At 33.3% G+C, this 27,575-nt stretch overlaps 1 protein-coding gene across 9 annotated transcripts in view; it reads left to right on the plus strand.

The window, feature by feature from the left end:
• Positions 1-286: 286 nt before the first annotated feature.
• Gria4 (glutamate ionotropic receptor AMPA type subunit 4) overlaps positions 287-27,575 on the plus strand; it is a 333,715-nt gene continuing 306,426 nt past the window's right edge. For all 9 annotated transcript variants that reach the window (XM_026399030.2, XM_026399029.2, XM_077797709.1 and 6 more), the window contains exons 1-2: positions 287-374; positions 1,562-1,720. In XM_026399030.2, coding sequence (XP_026254815.1) covers positions 287-374; positions 1,562-1,720 — 247 coding nt within the window. The remainder of the gene's footprint in view (positions 375-1,561; positions 1,721-27,575) is intronic.

Consider the following 27,575-nt stretch of genomic DNA (forward strand, 5'->3'; position numbering starts at 1 on the left):
CTAGACGCTCCACCACCATCTTTTGCATGTGCAACATTTGCAGTCGGACAGAAAACCTCTCCCAGGGCTATGGAGACTGCGGGAAAAATCTGGCAGCTCGCGATGGATTGATTGCTAAAGGGAAATAGTCGTAATTGTAAACCGCCCAAACCTTTCTTCTTTTCTTTCTTTTTTTTCTTTTTGGTTGTTTTTAATTTTAGCGCCATCGTCTTCAATGCCTCTCTGAACACCCTTTAGGAAGAGTGTGAGAGAAAGAGAGCGCGCGCCAGGGAGAGGAGAAAAGAAGATGAGGATTATTTGCAGACAGATTGTCTTGTTATTTTCTGGCTTTTGGGGACTCGCCATGGGAGCCTTTCCGAGCAGCGTGCAAATAGGTAAGCTCTGTTCCGTTGGGGTGTGCATGGAGCTGGTTGTAGCAGATACCCTCCGAAAGTGAGTTAAATGAGTTGCTGATAAGCAATTCGGGGAAACCTCCAGCAAATACCTTCCCTTCTGCTTTTCTCTTTTTTTCTCTCCTTTACAAAAAGACAGCCTCTTGGTGCAAGTACCTTTTGAATATGAACACCCATCTTTCCCCAGACCTTACCCTATTTCCACCTTGGGTTCAAGTCCTTAAATCGGATTCGATTGGAATAAGTTGGGGGAAAAAAACCTTAGTGGGGGTTGATTATATTTTGTGTATCTCTTTTCATCCCTTTCTCTAAGAGCATGTAGAGAGGTCGAGTTTGTTTTATTTATTTATTTTTTTTCAGAATTACACTTCTTCCTCACATGCTGAACACCACAGCTTTGTAGCTATTACAGAAAGAGACCGGGCAAAAAAAGCATTTCCTTCGCACCCCCTGTCTTTTCTTGCTACCCTTTAGCAGATTCCAAAGTTAGATCCCTTTCCAGGAACCTTCTCTCCTTTTATGTTGTTTTTCCTCTTAAAGCTTTTGCTCTTATTCCTCTACCTCCTCTCTATTTCCAGGGACCCCCCCCCATATCCTTGGCTTTTCTTGCTATTCTCCTCTCCTGTCTTTTAATGGGACGCAGCTATTGAATTTCTTCCAGCTAAGCCCAGCCTCAACACTGCATCATTTCTCATGGACTGTGCACAAAACGGAGATTAGGCTGAGTCCACGAGCTGCAGAAAAACAAAGTTCATTTCCCCTTTCTGATTTCCCTCTATCCTACATGTCACCACAGCCCATCATTTCTCTATGATAATGTAAATCTCTTTTCCGTTCATCTGCATGTCTCTTAAGAGAGATGCCCTGTGCTGGCTGATGTAGCAGTGTGCTGGGAATCCTGGGGAGGGCAAGAGAGAGAAAGCAAAACACACTAAATGGTCTCAGAGGTCATTGTGAACATGACAAATTGGAACAAGAAAAAGCTGAGCTGTCCTAAAGACTAAAATACTAAGCATGCACTTTAGCGACAAAGGGCAGTCTCCCAAGATGTGGCAAAGATAGCTCCTTGATTGTATGTGCTTTCCAGTGGCAGATTTGACAGTGTTTGGGGTGGGTATAACATTCACAAGAGAAAACAGTGAATGTGCTTTTCCTGCTGTTTTTAATAGGTGGTCTCTTCATCCGAAACACAGATCAGGAATACACCGCTTTTCGATTAGCAATTTTTCTTCATAACACCAGCCCCAATGCGTCGGAAGCTCCTTTTAATTTGGTACCTCATGTGGACAACATTGAGACAGCCAACAGTTTTGCTGTAACAAATGCCTGTAAGTAAAAGATAAGTTATGGATAAATTGGAAGATAATTTAAAGGAAGGAGACTCCCTTTCCTCTTTATCATTATTAATGTTTTATAGAAAAACTCAAGATTCCTACAGTTGCCTTGTCTCAGAGACAGAGTTAAAAACAAGATTTGGTCTTAGGGATATGCAGCTGGTCTGTCTCTTCCTTCCTTCTTTATTTCTTGTCTGGATATCCAAGGCAAATCCTCCTTTATGTGTTATTCTATAATCCAAATGTGAATTTAATGAAAACTGTACTCTGTCTAGTTTTTTATTCATTTCCTTTGGTTTTTCTTATTTGCTTTTCACTTGAGTAAGCTTATGCTTTGCTTTTAAAGAAGACACATGCTCCTTTACACTGGTAAAGTGAATGGAAGGTTGCTAATAGTGAGAAAGAGAGAGGAGTGTGGTGTGGAGGATATATATTTGAGTCGGTTGGTTGATGCTGTCGATGATCTGGTGATGTCACTTGAGGCTGCCCTGCTCTTATATTCTGGGTTGTAAATGTCTCTTACTATCACGTAATGCATATATTCTATGGATAACTCCATGAATCCTACCTTGAGGCCAAACCAAATTAGTCTCTGATCCACCTGAATACACAAATCAACCCAGCTGGATATATTATCCCATACATTGAAACTAAATAGGTGATTTCACCTAATGCTACAAGGAAACAGTTTTACAGTGCTCACCCATCAAGATCCTATATGACTAAATGTACAAAAATACCATAAATTATGCATTAATTTAAAATACTCAGAAACGTGATCAGTCGATAGCATTGTATTGCCTTCTCATTCTTGAAGGAAGTGCATATTTAAAATGTTTTCTCAGTTTTATGTTAATTTACCATTGCTTGAATTCTATATACTAAGATCATGATTATAGATTAATACATATAAGAATGGTTTCCATATAAAATTTTGCATACTTTCACAGCGGCCATAAAATGTTTAATCAGAATTCTAGAGCATTTTTATTATAGTAAGTTGGGACATATATTAATTTAAAAAATCCTATTAGTACAAGAAAGTATACTGAAAAAAGAAACAAGTGAAATTGAAAACAAAGAGTTTTTAAATGTTTAGAGGAAATCTATTTTATTAACTTATACATCTTAATTCACAATTATTTTTCATTGGTTCATGTAACAAATATGAGCACTTTTCCTTGATTCTTAAAACTTAGTTTTATAGAGTTTGAAGCATTTGACAGTTTTATAAAATACCATAATTATATTATTTTTCAGGAATGCTATAGTTCCTATGAGTACTACTTAACTTAAAAGTAATTTGTTTCATTTAGTGATAAAATTAATACTATAGCAAAAGGGAACTGTTTTTAAGCTCAAATGCATACAAATTAGAGCTAGTTTTATGAATAGTGAGTTTTATAGAGTTTTCAAGTTATTTGTTTTATATTCCAAGTGTTGAAAAGGGATGCCAACACTTCAACTAGTACTCAGCAAGTACTCTCCTTAACACTTGAAAATTATTTGTCTATTTAGATATTTTTCTCATGTCTCTCCTGAGATTCTGTCAATACATGTTACTAGTTTTAAAAATAATTCATATTCCAAATATATGTGATGATACTTTGTCAGCAGTATATTATTTTTTAAATATTGTTATTAAATTTTGAATGATTTTCTTAAAAGTGGCAGATCATTTAGTTTCATTTTGTCTCATTTTTCACAAATTAAGATCTTCAATATACTGAAGTTCACACAATGACTTCCAGCTAGATAAACTATGAAGTGCTAATTCTTTCCTCCTCCATATTTGTTAACCTAATTTGTGACCATTTTAACTAGTTTTTTTTTTATGTAACAGAAATATATATGAAATAAGATATTATTGTTAAATGGCTTGTAAATATGAGAAACTGATAGGAAGTTGTATATAGAATTTTACAAAGGAGGAAAATCATGAAATATAGAGAATGCTATTGTTTAATATATTTGCACTGAGAAAATTAAAACAAGTAAACTTTAAATTTGTTTTGAATCCAAGTATAGCACAATGTCAGTGAACTCATTGATTTTGTGTAGGATTAACAAACATTTAAAAATGTAAATAATGGTAAGAAAGAAAACATCTTCTAGTGAAGAAAATGTTAATTATTTTAACAAATGAGTACACTATATGTCTTCAAAGCAAGTCAAAGCTGAATTTTGGGAAAATCAATGGAGAGTTTGGGTCAGGTAATTGGTGTTTGTTGAATACTTTAAAGCATACACACACATGATTTTCCAGTCTAATTAAAGGTGAAACATGAGCAGTAAGTGTAAGATAACCTCATGGATCAAGCTCTCTGCCTTTGGATAAAAATAAGAGTAAAAATAAGTCTTGAAATTGATTATCATGAAGAATTAACATTGAACTTTTCTTCACTGTGATACAGACTAGATTTTCAGATTTGTCTTGGATTAAATATAAAGATAGAATAAGCGGCCTATTAGATTTATTTTCATGCTGACTTTCCTATAGTTGCTCCTTGTAAAACTTAAGAGTGTAGTCTCCTTGTGAATAAGGGCCAGTATACAGGTTATCTTTAAACATTTTATAGAAATTACACTAACTCAAGACAGATTGAAGAATAAAGTGTGTTGGTCACCTACTGTACAAATATATTGTAATGCTGTTTTTTATACTCAAATTAGTGCTCTGCGAAAAGTGTAGGCAGAAAACTATTTTATATGTAGGGTTTATATAATCAGAAGTCCAAACCTGATTAACTCAAACTTATATTTCAGGTATAAATCCCAAATTGCTGGAGGAATAATTTTAGCTTACTGTTTTATTTCAGTTTCAGCAATATTTTTGTACAGTTAAAATATTCTTTTTCTTTCTTAGCTATTCCATTGTTGGAAAGTTACACTTTGCTGATTAAACTGAAATTATAAGACATACATTTAATAAAAATTATAATCTATTTCAATAACAAAATATAGGTATAATAAATATTCTTTGTAATCAAAATTTAAAATGTAATTAAATGTATAGTTTTTTGTGACTTATACAGAGTGACAAAAAGAATATTTTAAAAGTGAATTCAATATAGGAAATTTATTTTAATGAAAATATTGTACAATTGTTCTTCAGATAGATATTAAAGCGACTATCTTTGCAGACAAACAATCCAGTTATAATAATGTCTTTTCCAAAAATGCTTGAGACAACCTAAAGTAGGCTAACTTAAAAAGTATTTTTCAGTAGTTAATGAATAGAGATATCTTGGTTTGAAGGATAATGTATGTTAAATTTGACCAAAAGTGATAACTAAAATATAAAATTTATCTATCACCAAACTTTTTAAAAGACAAAAATACTTGAGACATTGCTATTATTTGTTTAATCCAGCTACATTAAAAATTTGACAAAAAAATCAATTCTGTAATAAGGCAGTCTCTATAAAATGAAATCTACACATATTTTGTTTCTATATAATAATAATAAAATAATATATAAATAATATTTTTAAATTTCAGGTGGGTAATTAGAAATATATATACTAAATATATCAAGTACTTACATGTTATCATCTTCATAAAAGAAAAAAATATAGAATAGTTTCAACTTTTTAAACATTAACAGAAAGGAACAATATTTTTTTCTCTGATTTTTTAAATGATGTGTTTATTTTATACTCCTTTTCTGTCAAAATCTTTGTTTTCAACTGTTTAATAGATTGAGAGGTTGCAACAATCACAAATCCACTAGATATTATATTCTGGAAATGATGAAAAAGTCTTATTTTTACAGTTAGGTATTAGTTCTCTTTTTCTGACCAATTTACTTGTCTAAATAATCCAGAAGAGTGATATTAGCCTGGTATGTAAAATACAGTTGTTTAGTTAATTTAGGAAAATGTGACACTATACCAAATTGATTTTGCAGGATTTTCCACTTATTTGGTAGGTATGTAATAAAAACTCACTGAACTTAAGTGTATTAAGCAATATAATATTTGGGGTTTAATTCAAATCCTAATATTGTTGTATGTTCTCCTTCCAGAAACAGGATGTCCTAAACAAGCACGCTAACAGTTTACACTATGTTACCATAATACATGCTAAAGATAAAATTCTGTTTCTGCAAAATTGATAGTAAAGATGTTAGAATTAAATATACTGTTTTGCTTATTTTTAGGGAAATAATGCTGTGACTCTACTGTGACTCTTATTAGGTTTCCTTAATTTGAATTGAGAGCAACATCCTATGTTGATTTGAAACTGTTCTTTAGTTTTATAATTTTTATCCATTCTCCATAATTTTCCATCCTGAAATTAATGACGAGATGAGTCATATTTCTATGGTTTGTCCCTTTCTTAAATGATAAGACTATGTATAATTTGCATTGATGTATTTCAGAGTTGTCACAAGATTAATCTTTCTATTCAGAAAAAAATACCTGTTGTTTTCAGTCTGGATTCTTTCCAGTGTTATTCATTTCCCAAAGAGAAAAAGAATTTACTCCCTGGCATTAGAAAATCAATCAACCTATCTATCTTATCTATCTGTATAATTTGAAGAGTAGTATTATTATTGTTCTGAATCTTAAAATGAAGAATACATATAACACACTTCATAACCTCACACAATTCTTAGACTGTCTTCATGTACATGATTTTATTTGACCCTAAGTGAATCTCACAGTGAGAAAATCTGGGAAGACAGGCATTGTTTTGTTGTTTGGCATGTTTTGTCTCAAGGAAGTTATTAATTTGCCAAAGCCTATGTAATAATAGTGCAAAGCCAAAGTTCAAACCTGATCTTCTTACTTCCATCCTAGTATCCTACAGAGAGGCCATCCTGGTATAAGAAATATAAACCTGCATTGAGATTGCATGAGTTAAGGAAGAAAAAAAAAGAATTTCCATTTATCTTTTCTCTAATTTAATTGCAACATTTTAAAGAAAATAGGGCAAGACAGTTCTGGGAGATTTATTCATTTAATCACATGATAGTGAATGATATAGCCAAGGCTGAAGTCATATTACACAATGAAGCCATTCGTTCATTCTTTAGATAATGCATACAACTATATTCATTAAACAGTTATCAAAAACAATTCTATTCAAGCTACTATACTAGAAACTGAGAATACAAAACTTATAAAAGTAGTTGCTGCCCTCAATGAGCTCATAACTCAGTGGGAAAGGTAAACAAACCAGTTGTTACTGATTACAGTACAGTAAGATAAAATGCTCTGAAAGAAAAACAGAGTACTATAACAGAGAGGAACACTGGGAGGATTATTACAACAGACTTGACCTGGCACCAGCCAGGATGATGCTGTCTGATCTGGGTGTTAAGGCTCTAGTTGAGTTATTGAAAAAGAGAGAGGAAGGAAGTCATGCCTGGCCAAAGGAATGGTACATGAAAAGGCAATAGGAGCCACGTGGGTGTTGAACTACTAAATATCATTTAAACTGGGTGTAGTATTGAGTATGAGGAGGAGAGGTGTGCTAAGGGATACAGATTTGTATAGCTACAGAGGATCTATAGCTGTGGCAAGGAGATTCTTTGGAATAAAAAAGGGACTCATAAATTATTTGAACAGATAATGACATGATCAGATTTATATTTTGCAAAGAACAAGCTGGATACAAGAGACAGAATAAATTGGAAGAGGACAAAACAGAAAGAAAAAGCCCTGTTAGTTGTGTGTCGAAATAATACAATTTAAAATGATGGATGCTTGGATAAAAGTAGAAGCACCGAGAAGAGAGAAAAGCTCATAGATCCAGGAATACAGAACTTTTGACAGAACTTAGTGATTGATTGGATGTCTCTGTGGAAAAGTGGCAAAGAAATGAGGTAAGAATAAATGATGGTTTCTCAGACTTCTGGCCTAGGTGAATATGCTTAACTAGTGGTACTAATCACAGAAAGGGATATCCAGGAGAAGAAGCCGATTTGAGTGTGGAAGATGAGTTTCACGTGACCACACTGGTTTTGCAGTGTTAAAAAGATATTTAGAGGGTGATATTCAGTAGAGATGTGGGCATGAATGTCTGGAGCTCAGGGTTTAGTCTGAACTGAGGGCAGAGGACGGGCAATGGCTAGAGACACGAGAATGAATGAGATCATCCAGACTGAGCAGCAGCAATGAAAGACTGTGGAGGACCAAATGCCAAGAAGTACCAATAGCTAAGGGGCTGAGAGAGGAAAAGGGTAAAACAAAAGCAACTGAAGGAAAATAGGTCAGAGAGTTCAGAGGAAAATGAGGCAAGAGTGATTATACAACAGCCCAGAAGGGGGCAGAATTTTAAGTAAAGAGTGATCAACCATGGCAGAAGCTTCAGAGTTCAAATAATGAATTGCAAAGAAATGTGAAGTATCTTGAACATAAATCTTTGTTTTCTGTTTATAGTGTTCTTTTGTATTTTGGCCAGGAAAAAAGAGTTGTCTTTATTAAGACCATGTAGATTCAACTTATATATAATCCTTTGTATATATATTGGTCCAGAATATTTTCATCTATTATTTACAGGTAGGGTGGGATAGTCTTCTCCAGACCTTTGAGCCTGATATGTTTAAATTTGCAATCTGAGAGTAGTTATTTAACATTCTTAGCTTTTTTTTCTTTATTTCAACACAGGAAATCCACACCTACCACATATAAATTTTATGAATAGTAAAAAAGTATGTAATATTCTACAAACAGAACTCAATTAATTTATTTCTGTTTCATATAGAGTATACTTTTTCCTTAGCAAACTTAAGATTTCAAATTACTTATATTATCTACAGATCTATAGTAACAAAAACAGCATGGTATTAACACTAAAACAGGCATGAAGACCAGCAGAATAGAACAGAAGACAGAGAGACAAACCCACATAAATACAATTATCTCATACTTGACAAAAGTGCCAAAAACATACATTGTAGAAAAGGTAGTCTCTTCAACAAATGGTGCTGGGAAAACCAGAAATCTATATGTAGTAGAATTAAATTTAATCCCTCTCTCTCACCCTGCACAAAAAATCAACTCAAAGTGGATCGGAGATCTAGGAATTAGACTAGAAACCCTGCACATACTAGAAAAAACAAATGTAGGCCCAACATTCCTACATGTTGGCTCAGGAACTGACTTCTTAATAAGACTCTTAAAGCACAAGAGTAAAATTAAAAATCAATAAATGAGATATTTTCTATTATATTCTGACAAGGCAATTTATGTTTTGAATGAGTATGGTTGATGTTTCATAGAAACTTTTCTGACCTCTCAGTTAACTGTTCATTTCAGTTGACTTAAGTCTGGAGCTGTATTTGTCCAAAGTATTTTGAAGTCTATGATAAGGTAAATTTATCTGGGATCTATGAACAGTTCATAGAGGATTATTTCACTGGTAGATCAAGGGAGGAATATGAAATCTTCTAATTTTAGGCACAGTTGTGTGTGCTTGTGTGTAGTGTGTGTTGTATTCATATGTATTTACAGAGAGAGAATTTAAACTCCTGAACAGCTTCTTGATGAGCTCCAGTCACAGAAAGGGCCCAGGACTACAGTCCTATAAGAGCCACACTTAAGTTAGATTAACAGCTCTTCATTCCCTTTGTCACTTGAGAAACAAAATGGATTTTATTCTTAAAATCAACTAGGAATTTTTCCAGAAAATCTATCCCTATTTGTCATCTTGTGATTTTTATTCCTTCCCTTTCTATCAAAAGTACTACATTTCTACCTCAGCTCCTTCTATTTTTATCCCTATTTACCTTTGTCACCATCACCACTCTGGGAACACTGTGTTCTTGAAGGTCATGAATGCTTTACAAATTAGTAAGTCCAATTGTTGTCTTTTAGTCCTCAATGCCTTAGAATATTTGCAGGATTTGCTGATGGCACCTTGTTCTTTGAAACTTTTGATTCTTTTATGCATTTGTAATACAGCACAAAAATTTCAGAGTTCTAAATAGCAACAATCCCATTATTGTATATTGCCAAATTCATGTCATAAATACCACCATGTGTAAAAAATAACTAAATGACACTCAACTGTTATACAGTGTTGGATGCTTCATTAGTTGTCCAGCCTATTGGCCAGCTAATTTTTTTATAGGAACAATATTTGATTTCAGAATAACTATAGATTTCACAACTATTTTCCTGAGCGAAATATTCTAAGATGTGCTCAGCTGTCAGTTGTTTTTTTTTTTTAACATGTTTTTGGATTCCACATGAACATGCAGTTGATAATTAAAAAATATTAGTCTAAGTCAAAAATTTTCTAGTCTTTACAGCATCATCATTTATTTCCAACTTAATAAAAATGCTATATTGGCTATATTGTGAATGCAATTTTCAATGTTATATTATAAATAAAAGGCGAAAAATATTCAAGATTTATAGCATCATTCATAATGTATTTCTCCAGATAGAGCAAAATTTATGCCAGAAGCTGTAATCACTGTTTGCTTCCTTTTATTGTATACTTATTCTATAATGTATTCTTCATCAGTAACTTTAAAATTTTTATACTTTGTGCTCTTCCCATTTTTCATATTAAAGCTAACAAATACTTCAGGAAATTTTAAATAATTCACACATCATAAAAAGTGAAAATATTTTTAATCCTACCACTTGGAGACAATCAGAGCAAACAGTTTGTTGTAGATCTTTCTGGATTTCTGTTTCGGTTTTCTATAAAGAAAGATAAGAGTAGTATAAAACCACCTGTCGTGGTGGCACATGCAGCTTGGGAGGCTGAGACAGGAGGATCTCGAATTCAAAGCCAGCCTCAGCAAAGGAGAGGTGTTAAGCAATTCAGTGAGATCCTGCCTCTAAATAAAATACAAAATAGGGCTGGGGGTGTGGCTTAATGGTTGAGTATGCCTGAGTTTAATCCCCAGTACCAAAAAAAAAAAAAAAAAAAAGAGTACTATAAAACTAGGTGAATGAGGGCACACTTATAATCCCAACTCCCAGAAACTCTGGAGGTGGAGACAGGAGGATCTCAAAATCCAGGCCAACTTGGACAACTTAGAGAGGCACTTTTTCAAAATGATACATAAAAAGATCTGGGGTTATAACTCAGTGGTAGAGTGCCTCAGGGATCAATCCAGTAACACACACACACACACACACACAGGAATAGCAGTATAAATATAAACTGTTTTACATATTTAGAAATGTAAGTATTTGATATAAAAGTATCATTTTATACCTATATTTTACAATGCTGTATTTCACTTAATCATAAAATTATTTCAGTTTATAAGAACTATCTCATTTTCTTTTATGGTTACATAAGTTGCAATTGTGAGAAATTCATATGATTAATGTACTCTATCTTCTATCAACATTTAGATTGTTTCCACATTTTTTTATATTATAAACAGAACAGCAATAAAACTCTTTGTGAACCTGTGTGAATATTTCTTTAGCATCAACTGCTGAAGGTGAAATGACTATCTCAAATTTCAATTTTTGCTTTTAATAAATAATATAGTCTCCTTTAAAAATGCTATTCAAATTTACAACCACTAGTATGTGGGAATAATTGTTTTTCTATGACCTGCCAACACTAGCCATTATCAGTCTCTTGAATTTTCACTTGTCCTGATGGGTGAAAATGACATCTAATTGCTGCTTTAATTAGCATAGTTTTGATTAATAGTGAGGCTGAGAAAATTTTCCTGTTCATAAGACTTGTGTACCTCCTTCTTTGTGAACTGTCTATTCTTCCTTTGCCATTGAAAGTTTCTTCATTTGTGAGAGTGTTGCACATACTCCAGAAATTAACTCTTTGCCATGTATTCTTCTACTTTTCCTTTGGCTTCCATTTCTGATATATTTTTTATATAGACAATTTACACTTCTATTTAATCAAATATGTGGATCTTTCTCCTTGCAACCTCTGGGTTTTGTGTTAAGATTATATAAAAGCATTCTATTCCTAAAGCTATCAATAGATTATCCTACATTTTGTGGTATATTTTTGATTTTACATTTTATATTTCTAATATTAACTTTTCCAGAATATATTGTCTTATGTATGTTAGAAATCAATCTTCATTTTTTTCTTCACTGTTTATTTATCTTTTCCAACGGCTTTGAACTGCTGCATTTCTGCACAACTGGTGCCTTTTTTTTGACCGAATTTGAGCTTGTACAAAAATTCTCAATTTTATCTCTTTGAAAGTTCTGCTGTCTGCTGTTCTTTACGTACCCACCGTTTCCTGACAGTTCTATTGCTGGTTTTGATACCTTTATTGCTTGTTTATTACTCCTAATACTTCCTAGTTTTTTCTTCTCTCTCTCTCTCTCTCTCTCTCTCTCTCTCTCTCTCTCTCTCTCTCTCTTTTTTGATTATCACTCACCATCTGACTAAGTCCTTTTGCTTCTATATCCGAAGTATACCACAAATATTTTCACTTTCTGCACAAATTTCTAATCTTACCATTCCTGTACAAGTCAATGGCACTACTTCAGTGGTTTCACCTCATTCTATACTTTGCCTTTCTCCAGCTACTTTATATATTTGAGCCAGGATTGCCTTCCTGAATTTAAAAGTCAGAGACTGTCTCTTCCTGACATAAAACCTTCTGATTGCTTTTCATTCCTTAATGTGAAATCCCAGCTTTTCTATGTCCTGCATTATTTGACTCTTACCTTGTTCTTACCATGGTGGAGTCTACTCTGGTCTTCTTTTCTTCATGCCTTTCCTCATTCACTTTTACTAGACTCCTCTGATCCAATTACTTACTTCCATCAATTTTTCTGAATCTTCAGGCTAAGGTCAAATATCAGCACCTAAGAAAAACCTTCCTGTCTCACCTTTCCAGCATAAACCCTCCCACAACAAACCCCATGTATGCTATTTGAGACTACAATCAAATGATTAACTTTACTTTTCTTGCAATCTGTAATTATTATTTTTATCTTTTGACCTATATATCATTTATATTTTCCACTGGAATAAGTGCTTTCAGAATAAAGGGCTTTGTTTGATTTGTTAAATGGTATGTCCTCGTATTGTCACTCAATGCCTGATACAAAGCAGGAATCAGCAAATATCAATGCATGCATGAATGAGAAACATGTAATCAGTTTTCTCTTTATTTGTTTTGGGACAGCCTTAAGATATCTAACACTTTTCATGTGTACTCTTAGAGATATCAAGCAAAGGATAGAAAGAAAATGAGGAATCACATCCAAAAGAAATGTAACATACTTTATCTCAAGCATTTTTTTTTTCTCATTTGTCTCTGTCAGATTCTATTTGTAAGATAAATAAGTAAGAAAGAAGTTGGGACCATTAATGCAGATTGATGAACATGGTGCTAGCCAAATGGCTCTTAGATAAGTTTAAGTCTGGTAGAGGAGTGTTCTGTGTGCTTATAACATTTGATGTCTGCTGACAAAAGAACTTGAGAATACCAATAGCAAATACTTTAAAAGTAGGAGAGAGCCCAGTTGGGAAGCCAGGTGAAGTGGTGAACACACTCAGGAGTCCCATCTCACACACTGACTGCTTCCTTAGCACTTAAAGTTCATGGAACTTGAAGACATTTGTACAAAGGGGTTGGGAGTCAAATACATAATGTCATTCCCAATAGTTCAGGATTTTCTTCATTGTACCTTTTCTCACACATTTCATTATTGATTAGCTTTCATGGCCCCTTATCCTTCTCCTGTTTGAAATTAACTTATCTTTTAGATAATTACTTAATGTTTAACCATGTAGACCGTCTACCTGGGCAAATTTGAAAGACATTTTAGATTTTTTTTTTTTGCTCTGAAGAATTAGAATCAAGGGAAAGTGATTATTTTTTTTCTCTGAAAAAGTTTGCATGCCTCCTCCTTTCTAATATAATAAAACATTTTTATTACTCTTACATCCAGGAAGCTCAATACCATATTTATAATTTAGTAACAATATTATTAATCACTTTAAATATTTTCTTTGTTTTTATATAATTGACTTTTCTAATATTAAATATAACATAAATACCATCTATTAATATGCATATATGTAGCTTATAAGCAAATCATTTTCAGAAAATAACACATAGGTATTATGGTTATAATTAAAGTAGTCTAAATGGATCCCATTCATTATAGATATTGGTCAGATTTTACTTGAATGGTCAAATTTTCTGTTTAGTAATCTCTGTATCCTGTATACTCCTTAGAAAATGGATGGTGGGTAAACATATAGATAATCTGTCTACTCCATTAGGCTGTGAGTTCCTTGACTGAAAGGATGATACCTTGTTAGTATTTTCACCATGAGGGTCTGCCAATGTGTTGGGAGCATAAATGCTCCATACTCAATAATTGTTTGCTGAAAAATTGTTGGAGAAAGGAAAGAAAAGAGACAACTTATTTCTTGATTGGAAGTTGGTAGCAGCTCATTCTTAACCTGAATTTAATAGCACAAAAATAAAACTAGTTTATTTTCTATGTGACTCACACCCTCCACATTTAAAAAAGCAAATATTACATGCCCCCTCACTACTTTCCTAAGCTTAACAGGTTTCTATAAAACATAGTTTCTAAAATCATTTTCATTTAAAATTATAGGTATCCTCTAGATTTGCCATAATTTCCCTCAATTATAATGACATAGATTACCCCCATATTCCTGTTATACCTGTCCAGGGTTGCTCAAACTCATGGATATTATCTGATATGAAGTGTCCACCTGAGAGTATGAATTTCAGTTATTTAGGTATCGCACACATAAGGTTGGCACTCTGTTGGTTCATGTTAATATTGTGGTCATTAAAACTTCACATTCTGTTCTTTTTCACACATGGATCACTACAAACTACCCTTCCCGTGGGGCTTTTAAAAATACATACAATGAAAGGCTTTATATATACATTCTTAATTTTCACCTTGCTTGGAAACATTATGACCACCCTCAATGTTAATTCAATTAGCTATAAACTATTTAAAATTCTATGTGACTCTTTATTATTATCTATATTGCTGATTAAAATTCAAATAGGTTGGAATATAGGATAGATATTAGATGACACTAGCATTTGAATCAATACTTTTAGATATATGTTGGCAGTTAAATGTGAATTCTCCTAAGAATAGTTAATTTGATCAAATGTCTTTGTATTACACATAAAGATTACTATTTCACTGCATTTGTACTTTTTAAACATTGAAACAAATGAATACAGAAAATCTTGAAAAAATGTCTCCTTCAACCATATAGGATAAAGAATGACTCACATATTCTCTCTCTCTCTCTCTCTCTCTCTCTCTCTTACACACCACACACACACACACACACACACACACACACACACACACACACCTTTTAGATCGGAAAGAATGTACAAACAATATAAAACAGATACTTTATACTAGAATAAATAAATAAATCTTACAAATAAACTTCAATAATGAGAAAAAACTAAAATGAGAGATATAGTTCTATGTAATCAATAAGCTGAAGATAGTAATATGGAAAGCATTTTAAACTCAAGCTAGCTAAGGCATTTAAAATTTTTGAAAATCAGTTTGCCACACACAGAAGCCATCAAAATTTTGAATTATTTGATACCATGAACATGGAAAAATCTCTAAGCATGAAATTCTTCATGATAGCATTACTTAGTAATCTTTGGTTGGGAGACGATTATATTAATTAAGACCCAACCAGACCATTGAGGAAGACTATCCATTGTAAAAGCTCTCCAACTGACTTGTGTCGACTGTTCTGATTTCAATAATTCTTTCTATGTAGGCAGAGACTCTTTGAGTGTGCTTCTTTCTATTATTTTATCTTGGTTTTGCTTTTCTTTCTTTTTCTTTTGTTTTTCACCCCTTACAGAAGTACTAGTGTCATAGAAGGGGAAGAAAATGTTCTTGTCAAATGCAAAAAAGGATGTCCTCAAAGTAGCATAATGATTTCTGGAGTTTTTAGGTCTAGTTAAGTGATTTCTAAGTATCAATTATTTGGAGGAACACAGATCTTCCACACCTGTCCTGGTTAGTGTCCAGATAAAAGCAGGCCCTTCGTCCTGGAGGCAGTGGAACAACGCCAGACCTGGCACAGATGTTTGGCAATCTAGTCAACTAATGATACGAAAAATCACTTTTGTTGATTTTTGTCCTAATATGTTCTTTGTTTCTTTATCCTGACTTCTCATTTTCCCAAACTCATAATGTATTGAGAAGATTCAGAAATTATGTGACTCTACTTGGGCCTTGAAAGATGCATGGAATTTGCCCATGTTGTGAAGAGAAATACAAGTATTCCAGGCAGAAAAAGAGCATAATAGCAAAAAAAAAAAAAAAAAGTGTAAATGTTTTTGGATGCCTCTGGGTAGCAGTATGTGTCTGGAGAGCATAGTAGGGTGGCAAGATTTGGCAGGAGGTGCAGAGAGGAAGGGTAGGAGGGGCATATAGCAATGAGAAGTGGTAGAAAGCCTGGTTAACTGCTCTGTAGGCCAGGGTGAGGGTGCTGTCCTTTATTCTGAGGGGGAAGACAGTAAGAATTACTCTAAGCAGTTTATAACATAATTATATTTGTGTTTTAGAAAGACTTCCAGCAGCACTGTTCATCATTCATGTATATAGCAAAGCATGGCTCCTTTCTCATACCAAATCCTACACTAAGAAACTGTTTGCTAGACAAGAAATGCAATTGTGTTACTTCAGCTGCTGCTTGTAAAGCCCATTATTGTATGTGTTCTGCTCACTATTTTTCAGTAAGAACTGTTATATTCAGTAACAAATACTTAGCTTATAATCTCAAACATGTATCTTCAGAATTGCAAACCAGATCTTTTAAAGATTATAAACTGTAAAAGAGCTGGCACTGCTGTGATGAAATAAAAGCAACAACAACAAAAAGGTGAACATTGCCTACAATATATGTAAAGTTAATTAAATCCCCTTACTGATTAATGTAGATACTGATAGAATATTATACATTCTATTCCTGACTGAATTTCATACTGTTCCCTTGTTTTTAGTTTTCATTCTTTATGGAAGTCAATTATTCAATTTAGTTGGCACAAATAGGAATCTATACGAAAATTACAACTTGCCACTTACATACTGTAGATTAGTAAGAGTAGTTTTAAGTACATGAGTTGAACAATTGTAAAGCTAAAATAATAATTAGTACAGTTACTATCTTTACACTCAGTCTAATGACAGAAAAAGTACAGTAAGATAGTGTCATATATAATTTACAAGATATGGTTATTTGTGCCCTTCAAAATAATAAACTAAAATGGTATGTGCATACCTTTGTGAAACATTCTTCAAATTTATTTATTGAAAATAAAAATAGAAAAAAATATATATACTATACACATACATATAGTTCAGAATAACTATAAATAACTATATTCTGTATCATTTATCAAAACTTTATATATATATATATATATATATATATATATATATATTATGTGCACACCTGTAGCATTTGATTCTTGTTGTTTTTACAAGTTTTAGTAATGATGACATTTTACAAAACAAGTTTGAAAATAACCCTCATTTTAGAGAAGTGATAAAATCACAGATTAGAAACTAAGTGTGAATTTTTTTTTATTGAAAGAGAACCATTACGAAAGTGGTATTTCATTTTCAAAATAACAATGTCTTACACTTTATACTTTTTTCATTTCAAAGGGAAATGTTCTATTTAGGGATAGTAATATTCTGGTGCTTTAGTTATCAGACTGTAAATAATGTGCTATTTAACAGAATAGTATATAGTGATCAAACATGATTTAGATATTTATGTTTATGTTATGATTTATCTTTACAATATGAGAAATATATAACATGTAATGATGAGTGGAAAATATTGGTTCTCTTTTGATAGCAATTTCATAAGAACCATAATATATAGAATAGAATGAAAAGACTTATTTCAAAATGGTGGTAGTGATTATATTTTCTTTACTGCTTTTTGAAGTATTTCTATTTTTCATTTACATAGTCCTTGATTTTTTTTACCTAGTTCCAAAGACAAAAGTATATATTTATACTTTACTCATTATCAGTAACTAAATAAAAGAAAATGTAGCTGGGTTGTCATTATGTACTGAATTGTCTTGATCTTCCCACATGGAATCTTCCCACAGTGAATCTCACCATCATGTACATCCACAAGACACTAAAAACAACAATAACAAAAACCTAAATAGCAAAATGTTCAGTAGAGTAGAAGGGAACTGGAGCAAGGAGGGAAAGAAATGTGGAAATACAAGGACTAGATTAGAGCAAATTATATTCCATGCTTTTTAAATTATGACAAAAATAAATCCTAATATTATGTATAACTAAAAAGAAACAGTAAGAAATGTTACAAAGCAAATAAATAAATAAAATAGCCAAGAAAATTTTTGATTACAAGCTTTTGTCATAGTCAGTGGAAATCTGTTAACTCCCCAATTTTGATTGCACATGTTATTTTAATTCTCTAGGAAGGACAACAGCTGCATGAATGAACTGATGGGTCTTGAATATCTGGTGACTTACTCTGGTTATATCATGTTATTGTTTGATTGTGCATCACCTGGGCTTCTGAATGACTGGAATGCCATTGTTTTTAAAGTGATTCTTAATGCTTGGCTCATGGTGCAATGCCTGGCAATAAAGTAGCACTAAATAATTATACTAAATTAAGACCCAAGTAGCTATGACTACTTTAAGAAGGAGGCAGCTATTCCTGATTGGTTAGTGCTCATATTTATTACATACCTAAAAGGCATTTGCTCTTTTCTTTTCTCAGAGACTAGAAAGACTCTCTCTTATAAAGTCAAGATAATAGATTAAAGAAAAGACTATGTTGCCCAGAATAACTTGACTAATGAAGTAAGATTGGACTCATTTATATATTAGAATTTGTATGGAGAGAAATCCTTCCACATTTCTGTATCAGACTCAACTGCTATGAATCTGAACCCCTCATACCAAATTACCCATCACTTCTATATTCTAGATTCCTTATGCATCTATTACAGTTTGCTACCAAGTTATTCTACCTCGATTAGCGTGCAGCTTTGTAAGTGTTCAGTTGTGACTTTTGATAATTGAATGTTCACTTTGGGAAAGTTTTGATTTTTTATTGTGCTAGATTCTTTATTAAAAAGAAATGTTAGGGCTGGGGCTGTAGCTCAACAGTAGATCACTTACCTAGCATGTGTGAAGCACTGTTGGATTCTTCAGCATGACATATAAATAAATAAAAGTATTGTGTGCATCTTCAACTACAAAAAGTAAGAAAGAAAGAAATGTTAAATGTGATATTGGATTTTTTTAAAAGCTTATAATCTGCTGGAGAGACAGAATTGACTTAATAGGAGATAGGAAAATAAATATACGTTAAATTAGAAGGTGCTCTATATTGTATAATAATAACGAAGAAATATCAGAGGAGTCAGACTTTATAATCATAAATCTTAATAAAGTGGGATTTTATAGTGAATGAATGAGGAGGAAAGGGAGGGATATAAAAAGGTGTTGAAGAGAGAAGGCAAACATTCTGGCAAAGAAAAAGGAGAGGCTACACAGGGGATGCCTCATGGGATCAGACTAGACTCAAGTGGGGAAAAACAGGCAGGGCCAAACCAATTATAAATCCAGGACTCAGAAGCCAGCAAAAGGAAAGTTTTAATTTGAAAATCTATGTCTACTTTCAGAAGGAGGCAGCTATCCCTGATTGGTTAGTGCTCACATTTATTACATATCTAAAAAGGCATCTGAAGATTTGAGGAGGAGATGGCATGGTACAAAGTAAAGTCAGAGGACTGTTATTCTAATATGGGTATGTGGGTTGTTTTAGGCTGCTTTTTTGATGCCGTGACTCAGATCCAACCAGCACAATTATAGAAGAGGAAAAGTTTATTTGATGGCTCACAGTTTCAGAGGTCTTAGTCCAGAGAAGGCAGGCTCCAGTTGAGGCAGAACATCATGGCGGAGTGTGTGGTTGAGGGAAGCAGCTCAGATCATGGGCGTCAAGAAGCAGAGAGAGAGACTCCACTTGCCAGATACAAATATATACCCCATAGCTATGTCCCCAATTAACCACTTCCTCCAACTACATCCCACCTGCCTCTAGTCACCACTCAGTTAATCCCATTAGGGATTAATTCACTGATTGGTTTAAGACTCTCACAATTCGATTATTTCTCCTCTGAACCTTTTGGCATTGTCTCACACATGAGCTTTTGGGGACACTTCACATCCAAATCACAACATGGGTCAACTTAGAGAACAAGGAGGATCGGCTCAAGAAAGTGAAATGAAACAATTGGAAGTCATACCTGTCACTCATTGCTCTGGACTTTCTACAATCTACAGTTTCTAATTGAAAATCTCATTTCATCTCCACACAAGATCATCTACCTATAGGTAGCTCTTTATTTACACTTTCACTTTCCAGATTCTGCACTTTTACACTTACACCAGTTTTTATAACACTGCTGCATTATATCTATAGAAACACTTCCACCCTTTCTAACCCAGAACTCTAATATAGGAGAAGAACATATATACTGGAGCTAGACCTTGGTTCAGTTCCAAGATTTGCTGCTTACTAGCTGTGTAAATTACTGGTAAGTTAATCATGCTCTTTGAGTAAAATCAAGGGTTGAGGGATGTGCCTTGTTTTTAATTAGAAACATGTAAGGTGATGTGTATTGAAATACATTTCAGGCATTGTATAACCACAGTAATTATTGCAACAATCATGTGTATCACTCAGCCTCATATGTACAAATCAAATACAGACTTTAATGACTGATGGGAGTGGTAGAAAAGGGATGTCATGTGGAAGACGGTAGAGGATAGTTGTATTTGCCATGAAATGCAGATAGATTAGAAGGTCCTGAAGCAAACAGTTTATGCATACATAAGCTGAAAATCCAAAATCTAAATGCTCCCAAATCCAAAACTTTTGAGTACCAATATGTTGCCCCAAATGGAAAATTCGACCTGACCTCGTGTGACAGGTAATAAGCAGGCACACTAAAAATGCTGTATAAAATTGCCTATGAACTATGTGTAAAAGGTTTATATGCAACATAAAATGGATTTCATAATCATATTTTGTTCCCATTCCCAAGATATCTCATTATATGAATGCAAATGCAAATACACCAAAAAAATCTGAAATACTCTGGTTCCAAGCAGTTCTGATAAGTCATACTCACCTGTTTTATAGATTCATTATAGAGCTGATTGAATTATAAATTCTTTTGGGTAGGTAGAGCTCTTTTGAATGTGGACAAGTAGTCAAGTAGCTGTAGAAAGACAGATCTTGAAAATATTGTTAGCATTAAAATTACAAAGATTTCTATTTAAGAAATATACCATGAGAAGGAAAATACAAAGTCTACAAGACTTAAAAATTAGTTTATTTCCAACCTAAAATCAGCATATTTTACATGAAAATTTGCATTTGTGACTTTTCTGGAAAATTTTTATTACAGTACACCAGGATTTTCTGTTGGCAACAATTGACTGGACTTTAGTAAGTAGCTCCTACCCAGTAAGATATGGTCTCTTCTCCTTGGTGGAGCCTTAGAAAACATGAGACCTACTTTACATTTATATTTCCTATAGGTTTTGATTTTGTGACTCTTGAAAAAAAAAGAAGAAGAAATAAGCAGAAGGCAGTTTCTCAGAATCCTCTATAGGATAAAACCCTACTACATACTTCAGATAGGGGTGGAAAGTAAGAACTGAAGTGCCTTTGGTTAGGGTGCTCAAGTAATCTTCCTAGGAACTTATAATGTATAAAAAATTATAATTTAAACTTAAAAGCTCCTTGAAGGCAGTTACTCCATAGTGTGTTATATTTCATATTTTATGAGAAATAAAACTTCCATAGATGCTCAAATTGGTCTTAATGGATGAGGACAATTTCTTTTTTTTGCTATGGAAAACAACATTTTTTTTATGTCTCCTTTGATAGGATGAGGACAATTTAAAGAGGTGATTGTTAGTATTCCATTTTTATGGATTTTTGTTTGAAAATGACTTTAATTTAAAAACTTTCCTTTTTGAAAATGCATGTGTTCCATACCTCCCATATGAAGTGTAAATTTATAATATCTGGAAATTGCAAATCTGCTGAGTAGACTATAAGATTCTTGAGGGCAAAAACTGCCTCTGTTTTTCTATTAAAGTTTCTGAGAACAGTACATACACACATATAATTGTAAACCTGCAGTAAATATTTCAGTAAATATTTCTGAATGTAAATTTGCATTATTATTCATGCTGTGATCAAGTGTAATTGCACTGGAGTTTAGAGACCATTAAAGAAAAAACAAATTTATCTGTCATGACCATGCTTTCTTTCAAGGAGTCTCTAGATATTACTCATCAGGATAATTGAAGACAAGTTTGGAAATCTCTAGCACCACAGAAATCCAGATTCTGCTAGTGGAAAGAGTTTAGCTCAATATCAAAATCAAAGTAACAGACCTAGAATAGCATTTTTCAAATCATTTCAATGACAAACACTTCACCATTTGTAAAATCTTTCAAATAACATCTGACCTATGCTAAGGCACAGAAAGACGAATACCACATGATTTCACTTATATGTGGAACCTAAAAACTCAGTTCCGACACATAGAGAGTGGAATAGTGGTTATAGTTCAGAGGAGAAGGAAATCGGAGGGACAGGGAGACAGGGAGCCATGGGTCACAGCCAGATAAAAGAAATAAGTTCCTATGTTCTCTTGCACAGAAGAGTGGTTATAGTGAATGATACTGTGTTATATAATTCAAAATAGCAAGAAAAAAAAAAGGATTTTGAATGTTCTCATCACAAATGATAAATGTTTGACATGATGGGTAAACTGTTTCCCAAGTTGAAAGTGTATATGTACCAAATAAATGAAATGTATATGTACCAGTGTACCAAATGTACCAAAATGTCACATTAGACATAATAGAGATGTACTATCTTTATCCACCAATAAGCATAATGTAAAAAACTGAGAGATAACTAGAAATAGAAAACTGCAAACTGCCACTTCTAGAACTTTCCTGATAGGGCTCTGGTTGAAAACAGTATCTGCCACTTCCTGGACTTATGCATCAGTAACTTTATTCAGGTTCTTAAACTTTCTGAGTCTCAGTCCTAATCTGCAAAAACAGGACTAATAGTAGTAACCTACAGCCTGCTGTGAGCTTAATGGAGATCGTGCTTGAGAAATGCTTATTATTATGTCTGTTGTTAGTGGCAATCTGACTTTTGCTATGACTACCACACGTCTGAGGTTCCTCACCTGGAAAGCAGACTCTAATCCAGATCTTCAAACTCCAAAGTCTATAATTGTTCTCCCTCTCTCACAAATAACTACACATTCTTAAAAGTTGTCACTTTTTTATACTTCAGATTCTGACAGTCCACAGATTTCTTAGGTTGCCCATATGGAGTTATTATATAACATATGGGAAATTATGTCCAGGACTTGCTGCATGATTGTGAAAGTAAAACATTGCAAGTTAAGGCTGGGGTTGTAGGTCGTGGACTGGTATTATAGCTCAGTGGTAGAGTGCTTGCATAGCATGTGTGAGGCACTGGGTTTGATTCTCAGCACCACATATAAATAAGCAAAATAAAGGTTCATTGACAACTAAAAAATATTTTTTTAAAAAAATTGCAAAATGCATTCTAAGTATAGGCGAATGTTGAAAAAAAAATTAGCAAAATCCATTGTGAAAAGCATTCATTCTTGAAAGCTTGCAATAATATTTTATTAAAAGAGTTTAGGTGTATAATTTTGGTATGGGATTTGAGGAATCTGCATCCCCTTGTATATTTATCTATGCAATTAACACACTATGCATGTATAGTACCTCACAGTGTTTCAAAAATAAAACACTAAGAAATTAGGTGATATAAAATGTTTTAGATGAGTGTATTGGAAATTAAAACTGTAATCTGTGTCTCCTTTCTTAAATATCTGCAATCAAAAATACATATGCAATAAAATACCGTAGTCTCATACTTAAATATTCTTTAAGGATACTAAAGACTTTTAGATTATCTTTAATTTTTTTTGAATACAAAATAGAACAGTGGGAATTATCTCTGGTTGAAAAAATATCTTCTTGGACTTATGTATCAGTAACTAAAAAAAAAGTTAGTATTTGAATTACAAGCATGCCAAGAAACTTTAGTTTAAATATACCATTTGCGACTTGAAGGAACAAAAGCCAGTGGTTGAAGGGGGAAGCCAGTATGGGGAAAATCTGTCTTAGTATTGATAAATGACAGCCGCATAGTGTCAAGCATAAGAATCTACATTATATATTTCCTTGGTTTTATTATAGCAGAAATGGCTAAATAAAATTGAAATAGGAATTGTGAGAATTACATTTTTTTGACAAGGGAAATACTGTGAAGGACACTTTAAATTTTCAGTGAGACTCACAGGGGTGAGTCTTGTCCTGGATTCATGCCATTTCACAGTTCATTAGAGACATGAAAGGAGGCTGCTCCTTCCCGCCTGCTGGGGCTGTGGCATCAGTCCATGCAGAGCCTCCAGCTCTGAGCATCCAGCCAAATGGTCCCCTCCAGTGACCCTCACCATCACTGCCCTGGAAATTGTGTTACAGTTAAGGGCAGACTTTGACCCTTGAATGTGAGGTAATACAAACTAATTTTCACACTTAAAATTTAAATATCCCAGAAAGTCTCAACCTTATTTATTTCAACTTTTTTTTTCCCCATAAACTCAAATCATGTAAAAAGCAAATGTATGAAAGGTAATATAGAAATAAGAAGCTCTAAAAGGTGATCTCTGTATTGCTCAGGTGGAAGTCTGCCAGAAGACCTAGAGAGATGAGTGTTTCATATGAATCCAAAGCCAGCTTTGCTTCACATCTTCGTTTCATGCATATGTGCAGCAAGAATTCAAGATACTGCTTTTAATTATTAAGTGTATTTATAATCTAGGAATTTGAAACTGACAGTTTTGGGATACAAAATGAACAGCTTCCAGGGCAATGTAAATAATAGACAAATACTGGCTTCATTTTTCATAAGTTTGGTTTTTATTAAATGATCCCTCAAATAAGATGTCTAATAGGATAAAATTTTTATGTTTATTAAAGACAAGGTATCATTCATGAAATTAACGTCTTAAGGCAATTGCTGACAGAAATTGCAAGAGGATGGATAGTATAATTTTCTTGATTTTGCTTAAAATCTCACATTTCTTTCATTTTATCATTTAAAGTACTTTTGACAATTCTTATTTTGTTCAAGGTCAGATTCTTTGAAAGTTAAAGGTGACTATTTATTCGAAGTCTCATTTACTTTCCTTAGCCTACTGGACACACATACCAATCAAAACATCATGTATTTTCATCCTCTTCCTTTCCCCACAGGTTTAATAAGACAAGTTACCTGAGCAATAAATACCAGATTAAATGGGAAAGAGTGCCACCCTCCCCCACTTCCCCTAGTGTCCCCAGGTTTCGGAAGTCCATTGTCTAAAGTCTAGCCTCATTTAGTGAGACCATATGGTAATGCTTCCTCACTGGTGTGACAAGGTCATTGTAAACATATGCTTTGGAAAAAGGATGCTTATTTAATCTATGAGTTCTTTGTAAAGAGAAATCCTAAAACAGTGACTTGGAGTGACAGTATCCCTCAACAATAAATCATTGCAAATAAAGTACAGAGGCAGAAATGCTCGGTTCTCACTGTGCTTGGCTAGAATGGAATTAGTGTAGTGTCTCTGGCTACCACCAGCCCATCCAGGGCCCCTTCAGGCCGATGTGTTGAATCTTACCCTCCAATCAGTTTCTTGATTTTCCAGCTGATTTTAATGTAATGTATTTCAAAATGAGCAGCAATACAAAATGATGTTAATTTTTAAAATCTCAAGTATAAAGAAAGAGAAGGATTTTGAACATTTATAAGATTAAAACTCCCCAAAATGTGGTTCAACTTAGGTATTTTGGGCTCCCCAATGTTGTTCAGAAAATATTCACCTATTTCGAAATGCTTTCCAGAAAGCTAGATAATTTTAATTGTATGATATATGGATACAAGCTGTATTACTCTTAATGCTAGAAAGGGAAATACAAAATTAGTTTTAATTCATTTCATGATATTAAAAATACAATCCATGACTGTTACTTATAAAAAATTATTTCGCTTACTACAGTATGATAAGAATTTTATTGTAATATCATTGTTATGCTAAAAGTAATTCTTTTAAATTGGACTGAATTTCTCTGAAGAATAGAATATCTGGATTTAGTTCATATTGTTTAATATGAATCATTTCAGAAAAAAACATTTTTGTTTGTTAGCATAATTATTTGTCAATATTTATTATTTTGTTCAAGGTCAGATTCTTTGAAAGTTAAAAGTGAATATTTATTCAAAGTCTCATTTACTTTACTAATAAGTGCCTATGCATATTAAGTACTACAGCAGATTCGAAGAAAAGCTATATAAATGCTCAGCCCTCCTGAAGTTTGAAGCCTAGTAGCAGAAACAAGACATGTAAATAGGTAATTATCATGTAAACTAGATGGTGTCAAGTGTGCTCTGTACTTTCTAAGAACAGATCATTTCAAGTCAGGAGAATCTGGCACTGCATCTTAAACCTGAACAGATTTTAATAACTCATATTTGAGGATCATTATGACATGTCTTTTAGGAAGTAAGTAAAAGGAAATGCAATTCAAACGTGAAGATTCTTAATAATCATGGAGGAAGATGGTTTATCACTGATATTTAAGATTCTAAGATTTTATTTTTTAAAAAAATCAATTATTTTTATATTGGCAAACAAAAATCGCATGTTTTTATGATGTACAACATAATGTTTTCTAAATTCATATGGAATATTTTTGCTATCAATATATCATGTACATTTGAACTGATTTTGCTAAGTCACCTGATAGATGATACAGGTGGCTTTTTTTCTGGAAGAACTAGAGTAGTTTTTTATTCTGGGAACTGCAAGAATGGAATTATGAATAACGTCTCCCAAAGAAATCCTGAAGCTGTGCATTGGAGCACTAATAGAAGCCATGCACAGTGATTGATGTGGAACCAAAGCAGCAGTCAGATCATGCTGATATTAACAGTGAGAGATGTAGTGGAAGAGACGGATCAGGAACATTGTGCTAGCTAGAGGATACAAGGCCCAGGGCATTCACCCAAAAAGCAGAGTGTGCATCCAATGCCCTGGATCTGTTGAACACCTGCTTTTCTAAATCATATTATATCAGTCCATAAATAATATATCAATAACTTTAACAAAATATAATCAATATAAAGTGGTGATGTGCTCAAATATAGATTTTTCTCATCAGAAATCTGCACCTCAGCCTAGTGCACAGGTGCATACCTGTAATCCCAGTGGCTCAGGAGGCTGAGGCAGAAGGATCACAAGTTCAAAGCCAGTCTCAGCAATTTAGGGAGGCCCTACACAACTTAATGAAACCCTGTCTCTAAATAAAAATATAAAAAAGGCCTGGGGATGTTGCACAGTGGTTAAGCGCCCGGGTTCATTTCCTGGTACCAAAACAACAACAATAAAAATAAAACAAAGCAATCTGCACCTCAGGTTTTTCTCCATTCTTTATTAGAACATATTATTGGTCCTGCTTTTTAAATAACATCTTTGATTTTTAGCCTCTATTTTTATTAGAAATCATTATTTTTAATGTACCCTATTTCAAAGTACTTTTATTCATTGCAGTTTCTCACATAGTTGCCTCAGCTGGATACCTCAGCTTAGTGCTATTCTTTCACATTAGCCCTACTCTTCTGGAGATTCATTCTTTATTCGTTTTTTCTTGAGTTATCAGAACCCATTCTCCTTTTCTTTAGCTTTCTCAGAATAATATTT

Source organism: Urocitellus parryii, chromosome 4 (assembly GCF_045843805.1).
Source record: "Urocitellus parryii isolate mUroPar1 chromosome 4, mUroPar1.hap1, whole genome shotgun sequence".
Lineage (NCBI taxonomy): Eukaryota > Metazoa > Chordata > Mammalia > Rodentia > Sciuridae > Urocitellus > Urocitellus parryii.